The sequence below is a fragment of the Chiloscyllium plagiosum genome, unplaced genomic scaffold (genome assembly GCF_037043375.1).
Source record: "Chiloscyllium plagiosum isolate Xiang-an unplaced genomic scaffold, Cpla_swu_hap1 HiC_scaffold_1, whole genome shotgun sequence".
NCBI lineage: Eukaryota > Metazoa > Chordata > Chondrichthyes > Orectolobiformes > Hemiscylliidae > Chiloscyllium > Chiloscyllium plagiosum.
In genome coordinates this window covers 167,372,274-167,387,714 of record NW_028270139.1, presented here as the reverse complement: position 1 = coordinate 167,387,714, position 15,441 = coordinate 167,372,274, and the positions used below count along the sequence as shown (strand labels likewise).

Here is a 15,441-nt window from a genome sequence, read left to right as displayed (position 1 = left end):
TGCAATCCAACAGCATAACCTCACAATCTGGAAGAAGTATCTAGATGAATGCTTGAAGTGGCATAACATTCAAGGCTAGGGGCTGGTGCTGGTGCTGGAAACAGGGACTGACATAGATTTGGCCGTGCAGACTTGACCAAGGAGCCTCTTCTGTACCGTATGATTCTATGATTCAAAGTCACTCAGTTCCAGGGCAGTTAGGGATGGGCAATAAATACTGGCTTAAATTAGGAATCCTACATCCCATGGATGAATTTGAAAAAGTGGATTTTTCCATCGACTTGGTTCTCTCACTGCTAGTTTGACAAAGATCCATCATTCAGGACTTGGCTAGCACAGTCAATATTCATTCTATTTACTTTTAGCGATGAACTTCAAGCCCTAAATCTACACTGTATTTAGTGCCTTTTCCAACCTCAGCATTCTTGCAAATAACATAGATGGTAATGGAAATGGCAGTAGGTGATAATTAGGCAGAAACTCTCTGACCCGTATTTAGCGTGAAACCAAGAGACTTCATTGGATAATGCAGGCAATGTTGAGGACTCCCAAAGCCACTCTCTCTTGACTGTATAGCATGGAGCCATTGCTTCTGGTATATCTGCCTGCCAGTGATAGGTAATTAATGCAACTCCTACTAAAGGAGAGAATAGTAGAACACCGAGAAATAAGAAATATAATAATGAATAAGCATTACGGTAACAGAAAAAGCAGACAATGGTAATGCAGTCAATGTGATTAATTTGAATTTACAAACAACTTCAAATAAAGAACCCCCCAACACATCAATTAATAAGGTCAATAAAGATGGAGTCACAGGACAAGTGGCAGAATGGATCGTGAATTGCCTTCAATACAGAAAGTAGTGAATGGGAATCAATAGTACTTATTAACGTGGTAGGAGGAGAAGTGATGGTCTTCCAGGAGGATCAGTTCTGGACCACTGATGTTCACAATTTATATTAACAGCTTGGACTTTGGAATTAAACACACAATTTCAAAATCTGAAGATGATAAATTGTGCATGAGAGGGGTCTAGGATACTGTGAAGGTCTGCAACAGATTACAGAACTTTAACACATTTGCAGAATGGACAAATAATTGCCAAATAGAGTTCAATACAGATTGATGTGTCATATTACATGTTAGTAGGAAGAATGGAAAGTTCACTCGTTTTAAAATGCAAGTTTACGTCAAGCTGAGAAATAAAGAGATTTTGAAGTTATGACTCAATGACTAATTTTATTTGACTATAGTTTTCAGAAACAGTTGCTTCAAGCCCTACAATGAGAGGGTGTGTCCGAGATGGACATAAATAAACCCTCCCACTGGTGCAGTACACAGCACAAACTTAACATTTTAAAACAAGCTGGAAAATCCATACGATTGGTAATGCTTATGGCAGGATTGGTCACATTTATTAAAAGCAGATAACTTATATATGCACATTGTCAGCTGAACAGTCTGAATACAAGATTGCCCAGAGTTATGCATATCTAGAAGAGCAAATGTTTTCTTTAATAAACACCGAAATATCTACAACCGAATATGAAAAACAAACAGTTTACAATTCAACTACAGAGCACTTTCAACAGATCCTTCCCGTTTGCTTCCTAATTAGCTCTCAAGATGTGGGTGTCACTACTGACAAGGCTGGGATTACTCCTCCATTCCACAGTTGCCAAGATGGAAGTGACCAGAATTTGATCTGTTGATAAATGGTTTGGGCCTTAGATAATTTCAGAGGCAGTTAAGAATAATATTGTTGTGGATTTACAGTGAATATATCAGCCAGAGAAAGGAAGGAGAACAAAAGTGTCCTTTCCAAAAGACATTCAGAAAATAATTTCTTTCAAGTTACATAGTGAGAGTAGCTTTTAATTAATATTCTAAACTGCTGTGGTGCAACTTAAAATTATCTGTTCTCTTTCTTGTGTGAGATTACTAACTTTGTGACATAGCCAGTTTAGCTATTTTGTAACAAGATCAGTGATCATTCACAATGAGTTTCTGCCTCAAGTGGGGGAAAATTACAGAAATTATTTCTTTGCAGTAGTTTAAAAACTCCATGCCTATGGGAATCAAACCACAGAATCCCTGCAGTGTGGAAGCAGGCCTTTTGGCCAATCGAGGCCACACCAATCTTCCAAAGAGCATCTCAGCCAGACCCACACCACCCTACCTTACATCTTTCCCATTGCTGATCCACCTAGCCTGTACATCCCTGGATAGTATAGGGCAATTTAGCATGGCCAATCCAAATAACCTGCACATTTTTGGACAGGCAGATATGAGAGGCATATCACGTGACATTGTGATGGTTAGTCCCTGTTAAATTGCCTAGGTTCTGAAAGCCTGTGCTTTCCAGGCATTGTCCCCAGCTCGTGGTCTTTCGCACGATCCCATCCATCTGCAATTACACCAGGACATAACGAATAATCTCACACAGGTCATATCCTGTCACTGCAAAGGCGTTTCCTTCAGGGTCACAGAACTTGGCTCCACATATCTGCACATCAGTTACGCATTCCATGTGCTCATGTTCCACCTGACAAGGAAAAGTATCCTGTTATATTCTTGGCTCACAAGCTGGAGAGAACATTTCTTGCTCAGCAACAGAAATTTGCCTTCATACTCGATGAATCTCATAGCTTGCTGCTTGCTAGGTCCTTGTTACATCTAGCCTGCATGCAGTTGGCCCCTCTGTTACAGATGGCACTCAGTTACAGATCAGGCCTCAGTATTACAGATGGCCCTCAGTCACAGACCAGGCCTCAGTGTTACAGATGGCCCTCAGTCACAGACCAGGCCTCAGAGTTACAGATTGCCCTCAGTCACAGACCAGGCCTCAGTGTTACAGATGGCCCTCAGTCACAGACTAGGCCTCAGTGATACAGATGGCCCTCAGTCACAGACCAGGCCTCAGTGTTATAGATGGCCCTCAGTCACAGAGTAGGCCTCAGTGTTACAGATGGCCCTCAGTCACAGACCAGGCCTCAGTGTTACAGATGGCCCTCAGTCACAGAGTAGGCCTCAGTGTTACAGATGAAGCTCAGGCCTCACTAGGCTTCTCTTTTCCACCTTCACACTAAACCCACCCCATCCCATTTTTCTCTCCACCCTGGCCGTTCCCTTTCTTTATTCCTGATGAAGGGCCTTTGCCAGAAATGTAGATTTTTCACCTCTTGGCTGCTGCTTGACCTGCTGTACGTTTCTAGCAACACTCTAATCTAAACTCTGATTTCTAGTATCTGCAGTCCTCACTTTTGCCTCAGTGTTACAGATGGCCCTCAGTCACAGACCAGGCTTCAGTGTTACAGATGGCCCTCAATCACAGGCCAGGCCTCAGTGTTATTGATGGCCCTCAGTCACAGATTAGGCCTCAGTATTATAGATGGCCCTCAGTCACAGTTTAGGCCTCAGTGTTGCAGAAATAGAATGCTGAGTGTCCGTCAGGAAAGATACACAGTTGAGAGGGCAAAGGGATGGGTGAAAGTGTGTCTGTTTCAATGCAAGAAGTATCAGGAATAAGCGTGCTGAACTTAGAGCATGTATCAGTACTTGGAACTACGATGTTGTGGCCATAACGGAGACATGGATTTCACAGGGGCAGGAATGGTTGCTGGATGTTCCAAGGCTTATATATTTTAAAACGAACAGCGAGGAGTGTAAGAGAGGAGGGGGACTGGCATTGTTAATTAGAGACAATCACATCTGCAGAAAAGCAGGTTTTTGAGGTGGAAGTCAGTAACAGTAAAGGAGCAGTCACTTTATTGGGTGTTTCTTATACAACCTCCTCGATAACAGCAGAGAGAGGGAAGAACAGCTTGGACAGATCTTGGAAAGGTGCAGATATAACAGAGTTGTCGTTATTGGTGACTTCACCTTCCAATTCCAAACTATTGTTTGGAAGCACCTTAGTGCAGATGGTCTGGATGGAGTCGATTTTGTCAGGTGTGTCCAGAAAGAAATCCTGACTCAATATCTAGATAAGCCGCCTAAGGGAGAGGTCATATTGGATTTGGTGCTAGGCAACAAGCCGAGCCAGGCCAGGTGTCAGATCTCTCGGTCGGGAAGCATTTCAGTGACAGTGACCACAACTGCCTCACCTTTACCATAGCCATGGAGAGGGATAGGAACAGACAGTATAGGAAGGGGGAGGGGAATTTATACTGCTATTAGACAGGACCTGTAGAATATAAATTGGGAACAATTGTTCTCAGGAAAGGCAGAACAGAAATGTGGAGGCTGTTTAAGGAGCACTTTTTGAGAGTGTTATATTTTTTTTTCCCACTGAAACATGGAATGAATGTTAAGGAGAAGGAGCTTCTTATCAAAAGGAAGAAGTAGATTGATATTAAGAAAGTGGATGTGCTGGAATGTCTGGGAAGCATCAAGATAACTAAGTCCCCCAGGGCCAGACCAGATATATTTAAGGTTACTAATGGTAAGGTCCTGGGGAGTGTTGCTGAACAAAGAGACCTTAGAGTTCAGGTTCATATCTCCCTGAAAGCGGAGTTTCAGGTAGATAGGATAGTGAAGAAGGTATTTGGTATGCCTTCCTGTATTGGTAGAGTGTTGAGTACAGGAGTTGGGAGGTCATGTTGCGGCAGTACAGGACATTGGTTAGGCCACTGTTGGAATATTGCATGCAATTCTGGTCTCCTTCCTATTGGAAAGATGTTGTGAAACTTGAAAGGGTTCAGAAAAGATTTACAAGGATGTTGCCAGAGTTGGAGGATTTGAGCTATAGGGAGAGGTTGAACAGGCTCGAGCTGTTTTCCCTGGAGCGTCGGAGGCTGAGGGGTGACCTTATAGAGGTTTACAAAATTATGAGGGGCATGGATAGGGTAAATAGGCAGTCTTTTCCCTGGGGTTGGGGAGTCAAGAACGAGAGGGTATAGGTTTTGGGTGAATGGGGAAAGATATAAAAGAGACCTAAGGGGTAACTATTTCACACAGAGGGTGGTACGTGTATGGAATGAGCTGCCAGAGGATGTGGTGGAGGCTGGTACAATTGCAACATTTAAGAGACATTTGGATGGGAATATGAATAGGAAGGATTTGGAGGGATATGGGCCGGGTGCTGGCAGGTGGGACTAGATTGGGTTGGGATATCCGGTTGGCATGGATGGGTTGGACCGAAAGATCTGTTTCTATGCTGTACATCTCTATGACTCTCTGACTCTACTATGGGAAGTGAGGAATGACATTGCTGCAACTCTGGTGATGAGCTTTGCTTCCTCACTCTCCACATGAGTAGTACCCGATGATTGGAGGGAGGCGAATGTTGTTCCTCAGTTTAAGAAAGGGAATAGGGAAATCCCTGGGTATTACAAACCAGTCAGTCCTATGTCTGTGGTAAGCAAAGTACTAGAAAGGATTCTGAGAGATTAGATTTACGAGTATTTAGATAAACATCATTTGATTAAAGATAGTCAGCATGGCTTTTTGAGGGGCAGGTCTTGCCTCACAAGCCTTATTGAGTTCTGTGAAGACGTGATGAGACAAGTTGATGAAGGTCGAGCAGTGGATTTCAGCAAGGCTTTTGGTAAAGTTCCCTACGGTAGGCTCATTCAGAAAATTGGGAGGTATTGGATACTGGGAAATTTGGCTGTCTGAATACAAAATTGGCTGGCTGAAAGAAGACAGCCAATGGTAGTAGATGGAAAGTTTTCTGCCAGGAGGTCAGTGACCAGTGGGTGTCCCGCAAAGATCTGTTTTCTGCTCTTTGTAGTTTTTATGAATGACTTGAATGAAGAAGTGGAAGGGTGGGTTTGTAAATTTGCCAGTGACACAAAGGTCAGTGTCAACAGCTGTTGCAGGCTGCAACAACACTGACAGGATGCAGAGCTGGGCTGAGAAGTGGCTGATGGCGGTCTTCCTAGATACATGCAAAGTGATTCATTTTGGAAGGTTGAATTTGAATGCTGAATACAGGGTTAAAAACAGGATTCTTGGCAATGCGGAGGAACAGGAGGATCTTGGGGTCTACATACGTAGATCCCTCAAAGTCGCTACCCAAGCTGATAGGGTTATTAAGAAGGCATATGGTGTTTTAGCTTTCATTAACAGGGAGATTGAGTTTAAGAGATGCAAGGTTCTGCTGTAGCTCTATAAAACCCTGGTTAGACCACACTTGGAATAGTCCAGTTCTGGTCGCCTCATTATAGGAAGGATGTAAATGCTTTAGAGAGGGTACAGAGGAGATTTACCAGGTTGCTGCCTGGTTTGAAGGGCTTGTCTTATGAGGAGAGGTTGAGGGAGCTAGGGCTTTTCACATTGGACAGGAGGAGGAAGAGAGGTGACTTGATAGAGGTGTACAAGGTAATAAGAGGCATAGATAGAGTAGATAGCCAGAGACTTTTCCCCAGGGCAGAAAGGGATCATAATTTTAAGGTGATCGGAGGAAGGGGAGATGTCAGAGGTAGGTTCTTTACGTAGAGCATGGTGGGTGTGTGAAATGCACTGCTAGCGCTGGTAGTAGAGTCAGAGACATTAGGGACATTCAAGTAAAGAGACCAGGCCCCAGTGTTACAGACCAGGCCTCAGTATTACAGCTAGCCCTCAGTCACAGACTAGACATCCCTCTCCTCTCACCAAACACAACACAGATTTCTCCCTTTCGTTCTCACTCTTTCTGTGCAACTAATCTTCATCTCATCCACAGCCCAACAGGTTTTTTTTAATTTACGCAACAAATCAATCACAACACAGTTCTCTCTCTGTTTGCTTAGACCTCAATCAGAAACCAGCTTCCATGTACAGCTAGGCCTCACCCTAATCACAATACAGGCCTCTGTATACAATGCTGCAGATCTCGCATATAAAGTGTTGAAGGAGGTCTGGCAGCCTCTTGTGGAAACAGAAGCAATTGAGTTTCAAACACAATGGCGCTTCTCTGGAGTTGTAAAGTTCCAAAGAAAAACAGTTGGATGTGAAATGTAACTCTGTTTCTCATTCCACAGATTCTGCCAGAACTGCTTGAATTGTCCCATTTCCTCTCTCTGTACAGCTGAGGCTGCTGTCAGTACATATAGACCTCACATCAATCAATTACACTCCTGATGTATCCTATATATTCTTCCTATGTCAATCAAAATTTGCACATTCAACAAAAGTGGATGGAGAGTGTGTAGGTGAAAAGGAACAACAGTATTTTTATTGTGAACTCTGGGTGTCACTGGCTGGAATTGCATTCATTGCCCGTTCATTGGCCTTGCAAAGGTGGTGGTGAACTGCCTTCTTAAACCACTGCAGTCCATGTGCTGTAGGTATGGAGTTAAAGAGAGAGTTTCAGGATTTTGACCCAGTGACACTGAACAAATGGCGATATACTTCCAAGTCAGGATGGTGAGTGGCTAAGGGATGAACTTATGGTGGTGTTCTCATGTATCTGCTGTCCTTGCCTTCCTCAATGTAACTGCCCCATGAAGTTGGAAGCTGCTGTCTAAAGAGCCTTGGTGAATTTCTGCACCACATCTGCTGCTATTGCATGTTGGCCGTGGAGGAACTGAATATTTGTGGATGTGCTGCCAATAGATCAGGCTTTGTCTTCAGTAGTGTCAGGATTCTCCAGTTTTGTTGCAACTGCACACATTCAGGCAAACAAGCAGTGTTCCATCATGCACCTGACTTGTGCCTTATAAATGGAAATAGGTCTCAGGATGCTGGAGGTAACTTCTTCACTGAAGAAGGGTTCTGAAGGAGGGTCACTGGACTCAAAACGTTAACTCTGCTTGCTCTCCACAGCTATTTCCATACCTGTTGAGACTTTCAAGCAATTTCTGTTTTTATTTGCCATTTTTGACTTATTCACTGTAGGATTCATAGAATCAAACAACTACCCTTTGGCTCCTCAACTCTCTACCACCAAAATTAAACGACTACCTACACTAGTCCCAGTTTTCTGCACTAAGCCCATGATTCCTCGCATCTGATTTACTGTGATCCACAGCGTTTATATGGTGAGACCAGTTCAGTTTCTGGTTAATGGCAACCCCTGGGATGTTGACAGTGGGAGATTCAGTGATGGCAATGCCACCAAATGTCAAGGGGCATTAGTTACATTTTCGTTTGTTAGAGATGGTCATTTCCTGGTACTTGTGTGGTGAATATTACTTTCCACTAGTCAGCCTAAGCTTGGATGTTGTTCAGGCCTTGCTGTATTTGGACATGGACTGCTTCTGTATCTGAGGAATTATAAATAACACTGAACATTGTTCACTGATTATTGCACAACCTTCTTGTGACCTTATGATGGAGGGAAGATCATTGATGAAGCGGCTGAAGATGGTTGGATCTATAATATGACCCAAGGACCTCCCACAAAGATGGAAATTAGCTGGATGATCTCCAAAAATCATAATCATCTTCCTTTGTGCTTGATTAGATTAAATTCCCTACAGTGTGGAAACAGGCCCTTCGGCCCAACAAATCCACACCGAACCTCTGAAGAGCAACCCACCCAGACCCATTCCGCTACATTTACCCCTGACTAATGCTAACACTATGGGCAATTTAGCATGGCCAATTCACCTAACCTGCACATCTTTGGAATGTGGGAGGACATCGGAGCACACCCAAGCAGACACGGGGAAGATGTACGAACTCCACATAGACTGTTGCCCAAAGTGGGAATTGAACCCGGATCCCTGGTGCTGTGAGGCAGCAGTGTTAACCACTGAGCCACTGTACCACCCCTTGGGTATGACTCCAATTAGCAGACAGAGTTCCCTTGATTCCATTCAAAACTCATTTGGTCAGGACTACTTTAATGCCACAATTGGTAAAATGAAATCTTGATCTCAAGGCTAGCCTTAGTAGTATTCAGTGCTTTCAATTGTTTCATGGATATCACATAGAGTGAATAAAATTGGCTGAAGACTAGTACATATGCTGCTGGAGACCACTGGCGAAGGCAGAGATGGATCATCCACCCAGCATGTTTGGCTGACATTCTTGCAAATGCTTTAAATTGATCTTTTGCACTGATGCATTGTGCACTTTACCATTGCGAATGAGGATGTTATGGAGCTTCCTCCAGTGAGTAGTTTATGACTGGATGTGGCAGGAACTCAGATCCCATGGTTATGAGAGTGCTTAGCTCTATTGCTTTCTGTTTTTGTTGTTTAGCACACATGTAGTCCTGTGATGTAGCGTCAGACTGACCTCATCATTACGTAGGTCAGATATTCCTCGGACATGCTGTCTTCCACTCTTCCTCAAACCAGAACTGAATATCTGTCTTTGCAGATTAGATGTGCGTACTATTTAACCAATGCTCATGGCCCTCAATAACTCCTTAATGGAAAGGATAAGGTCAGGTATGTTTTTCCCTCACCACCTGCTGCAGACCAGGTCTAGCAGCAATGCCCTTTAGGACTCAACCAGTTTGGTCAGAGATGATGTTGCCAAACAACACTTGATGAAGGACATTGAAATCTCCCACCCAGTGTATATTCTGCACCCTTGTCAGCACTTCCTCCAAGTGAAATTCAAAATGAAGGAACAGAGTCATTTGCTGAGGTTTTTTGGGAGGGGGAAGTGAGCAGCAGATTCCTTTGTCCATGTTTGACCTGATGAAATGAGATGATTCTCATGGCAACTCCCTCCTGACTGTAAGTTATTATGCTGCTATCTCTGCTGGTTCTGTCTTGTTGGTGGAACAGAACATACTAGGCATAAGTCAGGAATACTCCCCACTTGCCTGGATGGGTTCTGCTCCAAAGACCCCAGCTCAAGAACCTTCACACCATTCAGGACAAAGCAGCCCGCTTGACTGGCACCAAATCCACAAACATCCACTCCCTCCATCATTGATGCTCAGTAGCAGCAGTGTGGACTATCTACAAGATGCACTGTGGAAATTTGCCAAAGACTCTTGACAGCACCTTCCAAACCTAAAACCAACTTCCACTCAGGAGGACAAAGCCAGCAGATATATTAGAATGTCACTCAAGATCCCCTCCAAGCCCCTCCTGACTGACTTGGAAATATATCATAGTTCTTTCAGTGTCGCTGGGGTCAAAATCCTGGATTTCCCTCCCTAAGGGCAATGTGGATCTACCTACAGCACATGGACTAAAGCGGTTCAAGATGGCAGTTCACTCCCACCTTCTCAAGGGAAACTAAGGAAAGCTACAACTCACAAGTGAACATAAAACAGTGCCAGGGAGGTGGTGGCGATGCTTTGAACATGGACTGCGAGATATAATTCCACGGTTATGACTATGTCAGGCTGCATCTGTGAGACAGCTTTCTCAGTATTTGTGCTGGCTCCCAGATGTCAGCAAGGAAAATTTTGCATGGTTGTCAGGGCTGTTTGTTATTGTCGTTTCTGGTGCCAGGTCATCGCCCATTCTTAATTTTTGGTCTTCTTAACATGGTGTAGATAGTACACACTGCTGCTAGTGGGCATCCCTGGAGGAGCAGGCAGCAGGCCCAGGAGGAGACAGTCCTGCACTTACCTTGGAGCAGCTGAGTGCCGATACGGAGCAGACTTGGGCTTGGAGGGAAGCAGGAATGGCCGTTGGACTGGGATCTGATGTGGGTGGTCAGACCACATGCAGAAGCCCTGTGCTAAGCTGTTAAACTGTAATGTCTATTTCGAATTTCCAATCTTACTGTAATGCCAACCCTTTAATGATGTCCTATTTTCAATTTCTTTGTCAACTCTGTAAGTAATGTAACTACTTTTAACCCTCTGCTGTATCCAAGAATTGTACTTAGTTACTTGTATCTAAGATGTCATCATAAGGCAGCAGACATTGGAAAAGCTTTCCCCTGTCCTCCTGCAATGGAGTACATGTGACAATAAAATGATATTGACATTGACAATAAAACAATATCGAGGACGGACTGAGTCTTTGTGGATGAGGAGACAATTAATTGGGCTGCTTTGTCCAAGATGGTGTCAAGTTTCTGGAGTGTTGTTGGTGCGGAGAGTTTCCCCCACCAACTCCCACTGATTCCAGTTTTGCACAGGCTCCTAGATGCCACACCCGGTCAAATGCAGCCTTGATGTTAAGCAGTTTTGTCTATGTTTGAACCAAAGCTCGAATGAGGTCAGGAGTTGCTGTGGTGTTACGTGAATCCAGGTTTCCCACAGATTACCTCAATTTCTAGATTACAATGACCATCAAAAATACCACCGTGGCTTTTTGGCAGGTGCACGAGGCTGTTACCAGTTGTCACAGGGAAAAACCATGCGTTGAAAGGACAGAACTGCTAGATTGATGGTTCACCCACAACTTCTTTCTCTGAGTGAAGTGGGAACCACACTTCCTCCTCCTCTTTCTACTTACTTCGCTCCAGCACTAACCACATTCTCAATATTATTTTCTCATAAAGCTGATTGGTGCTGAAAATGTCTCGGTAGTGAGGAGGCCCAAGGAACAGATGGACAGACCTAATCAATAAGCTGGGGAGGGAAGGGGAGAGTGGACAAATATTGGCAAGAGCCTGAGGCTACTACCAGTGGTCCTGTCACAAGAAGATCAAGGAACTCAAATACAGTCCGGGGTGCTTTACACGTTATATCAGTTGGAGAAGACAGCGATCTTCCCTGAAAACTAATCGAGTTGGATAAAACTGGTTGGACCGTTTGCAATACAGTGTTTGTGAGCTGGCGAGGAGCTTCTGCATGTACACTAATTTTAAACCTGGATAAATCTATTGTTTAATTTTGTTTAATGATGCACTTGTGGACATTAAGCCCTACTTACCTCAATGGTGTTGGACTCAGAGTTCCGATAAATCCTCCAAATCCTGAGAAAAGAATCCTCAGCTCCCGACAGCAGCTGTTTGGAAATTGAGATGTTACCACATGGTAAAGGGATCTCACAAATTATGTTGTAGATTATATCAATAAAGATGCAGTAGCAGACATTTAAGATGATATTTCAGAATGTGTAAAATAGTGTGATGAAAAGGATCAGATTTTTTTTAGAACTTAGGTTTAAAACAGGGAAGATTACTTAAGAATATCTGGTCGGCACAGACGAATTGGACAGAGAGGTCTAATTCCATGCTAAATGACACTACAACTCCAATTGAATACAAAAGTATGAACTGAATACAAAATATAGAGGGGACTGGTGAAACTGCATCTGGAATTCCATAGACAACACTAGTCTCCTTATTGAAGAAAGGATGCAACAGCATTGGAAGGAGTTTGGAGAAGATTTACTAGACCAACTCCAGGAATGGGTAAGTTGCCTTATGAGGAAAGGTTGTTCGAGGTAGGCTCATATCCACTGGAGTTGAGAAATATAGGACGGACCTTGATTGAAAAATGTAAGATTCTGAGGAGCCTTGAAAGGGTGGATGTGAAAAGGAGATGTCTTCATATGGGGAAATCTAGAAATAGGGAATTACTATTTAAATGTAAATGGTCATTCATTTAAAACAGAGATAAGCAGAACTGTTGATAGAGGGTTGAGCATCTTTGGAACTTCTTTCACAAAGGATGATACAAGCAGAGTCTGCATCACTAAGGCAGAGGTAGATAAATTCTTGATAGGCAACGGAGTAATAGGTTATCGAGAATGGTGCAATAATTCGCATTAATCCAATTGAACTGCAGAGCAGGGTCAAAAGGTTGAGTGGTCAACTCCTAATTAGTATGTCTGCAAGTTCATATTTTGTGATGCAAACAATCCAACTCCTTCATGGAGCAACATAGCAGGGAGAGAAAGTACACAGCCTGTCAGTGTCATGCAGGACAGCAGAGCTCCAAAGAAGCTTGTGGATACCTTGCCACTTTCAGATGCGAGGTCGAGAGCGCAGATCCAGCGTGCGTGAGCATTCACCTCCACATGCACTGTACCAGTCGCTGCATCATAAACCAGGATCTGGCCACTCCCATATCCTGCTGCAATGATCCCACTCCACATCTTCACAGATGAGCAAGTGCCTCTGGAAACAGGCAATAATTGGCTAGTTAGCACTGATGGTTCAGTAGTGAGTCTCAATCTACTGCAATGTGATTGATTCTTAACTACCTTCCTGGCAATTAAGGCTGAGCAATGAATGCTGGTTGAGCCAGGACCCACACCTCACAAGTGATTTAAAAAAAGCTTTTTCAAAATAGAAACATACAACTTTGGAACAGGTCATTCAGCTCCTTGAGCTTGCTCTACCACTCAATAAGCTGATGTTAGTGTGATCTTAAATCCCCTTTCCTATCTATGCCTGATACCCATTGACTTTCTCGTTCATCAAAGAAAAGTGCAGTGTGGTGGAATAAAGGTACATGCAGGCCAGGACGATGGGATTTTAACTCCGGGTAGCTGGTCCAGTATTTGAAATACTGAGCACTCCTAAAGTTAGAAATTAGAAATCCTACAGTGTGGAAAACAGGCCTTTCGGCCCAACAAGTCTGTACCGATTCTCTGAAGAGCATCCCACCCACACTCACACCACTATCTTATCGCTGCAACCCTGCATTTCCCATGGTTAGCCCCACCTACCTTTACAGCCCAGTGATGATATGGGCAACTTAGCTAACCTGCAAATCTTTGGACTGTGGGAGGAAACTGCAGCATCTGGAGAAAACCCATGCAGACATGGGTCGAATATCCAAACTCCACACAGACAGTCACCCCAGGCTGGAATTGAACCCAGGTCCCTGGTGTTGTGAGGCTGCAGTGCTAACCACCAAGCCACTGTGCCGCATCAAATGTGTCAACTCTGGAAAGTTCAGATCCAGGGGCCCAGTGCGAACTCATAGCTGTAGTGGAGCTGCATTCTGCATCAACGAAGCGGTTGTAGCACCAACTCATGGCTGTTGTGTCAGAGGTGAGTTTGGGCTCCCGGCACTGTTTGCGTCCAAAGCAAATTCATGGAAGCAGAGGCAGCTTTGGTGCCCAGTAGAACACCCACCAGCATCAGCAGCTGCTGCATTGGCAAGGTATGCTTGAAGTGGACTGGTGATGGCGGAATCGGGTTTGGGCTGGTGCAGTACCCAGCAGCAATGGTGGCATCTGCATTAGTGAGGTCCAGCAAGGATGCATAGTGGTAAGTAAACTGGTGGACAAGCAGAAGGCTGGAAGATCACAGGAAGCCAGGCAACATCAGGAGGTGGAGAAGTCAATGTTTTGGATATAACACTTCTTCAGGACTGGGGTTGGGTGGAAGGGGAGCTGCAGATAAAGTGGGGGTGGATCAGGCAGGAGGAATAGGTGGCCACAGGCAGAGGGCACAACCTGGTTGGTCGATGGGAGGAATGAATCTGGTTGGGAGCTGTTTCATTGGCTTTTCGGTTTCAAATTCTCTTCAAACCAAACTGGTGGAGGCTTGACAGCACCAAAGAGTGGCGACATTCATTCCAGCTGCAACAGTGAGGTAAAGGGGACTTGTGCCTCACTACCAGCCTCATGGCCCATGCTGGGGTGCTTAACAATAAGCAGTGGAAAGCAGTGCCTTTGTATTCTATGTTTTGGTTTATTTTTCCATGTTTTGAGATGACACCAGAGAGTGGTGACATATACAACATTTTTCACTGTATTTTGTAACAAAATACACATGGCAATAAGTAAAACCAGTCAGATTATTAATCAACTTTGTGATTCTCCATTACACTTCTTGGAGTGAGACAAGACAAAGACATCACCTACCCATAAGCTGCCAACTTATGCATTAATTTAAAATCTTCCCCTGATTTCCAGATACACAGGACCCCAGAGTCATCTGCCGTCACCAGATCTGCAACATACTCCTATAGAATGAAACCAGCATCAATCAATCCCAGTAAAACATTCTATTATTGGATACTTGGGAAAAAAATAGGATATGAGAAAAACTCGGATTGTATTTGGAGTACCCCTGTGCAGTGAACCTTGCTTAAAGTGCCCCACCAGTCCTCTCAAACAGTGCACACTCAGAGTCAAAAGGTGTGGTGCTGGAAAAGTACAGCAGGTCAGGCTGCAGCCAAGGAGCAGTAGAGTCGACATTTCGGGCATAAGCCCTTCATTGCCCGAAACGTTGACTCTCCTACTCCTCAGATGCTGCCTGACCTGCTGCTGTGCTTTTCCAGCACCACACTTTTCGATTCTGATCTTCAGCATCTGCAGTCCTCACTTTCAGATCCAATTCAGTGTCACCTCTCAAACACCTTCAGCAATGGCTTCACTTCCCAGAAAATAACATGCAACATACATACACAAAATCATATTATAGTAAAGACCACATGTTTAAAATTTCTTTTATGTCACAAAGGAAGGCGCAGCTATAAACCAAGGAGGCTGTGCAAAGTGGCTGCAGTTTCAAAAGGTCTTGTTGTTGGAACACTTTGTGAATCATATACAATTTGGTGTTTTTCTTGGGGCAGTGAGAATAATCAAATGCCATGGAACCAATGGGTTATGAACTAAGGAGCAACAATATTTTGATTGCCTCCTGACCAGGTGACCACAGCCTGTATGTGGCCAGTGCAGTGGA

At 44.1% G+C, this 15,441-nt stretch overlaps 1 protein-coding gene across 1 annotated transcript; it reads right to left on the bottom strand.

Annotated features, from left to right (window-relative positions):
- Positions 1-1,222: 1,222 nt before the first annotated feature.
- LOC148152258 (WD repeat domain 54-like) lies at positions 1,223-14,747 on the bottom strand. The gene is made up of 4 exons (XM_087992115.1): positions 14,619-14,747; positions 12,756-12,918; positions 11,727-11,801; positions 1,223-2,548 (listed from the first exon to the last, which is right to left on the bottom strand). The coding sequence occupies exons 1-4, from the start codon at positions 14,639-14,641 to the stop codon at positions 2,417-2,419; spliced, it is 393 nt and encodes a 130-aa protein (XP_087848241.1). The 5' UTR covers positions 14,642-14,747; the 3' UTR covers positions 1,223-2,416.
- Positions 14,748-15,441: the final 694 nt, after the last annotated feature.

What these genes read in the sequence shown, in the direction of transcription:
- LOC148152258 (XM_087992115.1), bottom strand. Translation starts at nt 14,641, where the DNA reads ATGCATAAGTTGGCAGCTTATGG. An exon ending in TCGCATCTGAAAGTGGCAAG is followed by an intron (nt 11,802 to 12,755) that starts GTATCCACAAGC and finishes ATTTCCAAACAG; the next exon opens with CTGCTGTCGGGAGCTGAGGA. An exon ending in CTGAGTCCAACACCATTGAG is followed by an intron (nt 2,549 to 11,726) that starts GTAAGTAGGGCT and finishes TTTCCTTGTCAG; the next exon opens with GTGGAACATGAGCACATGGA.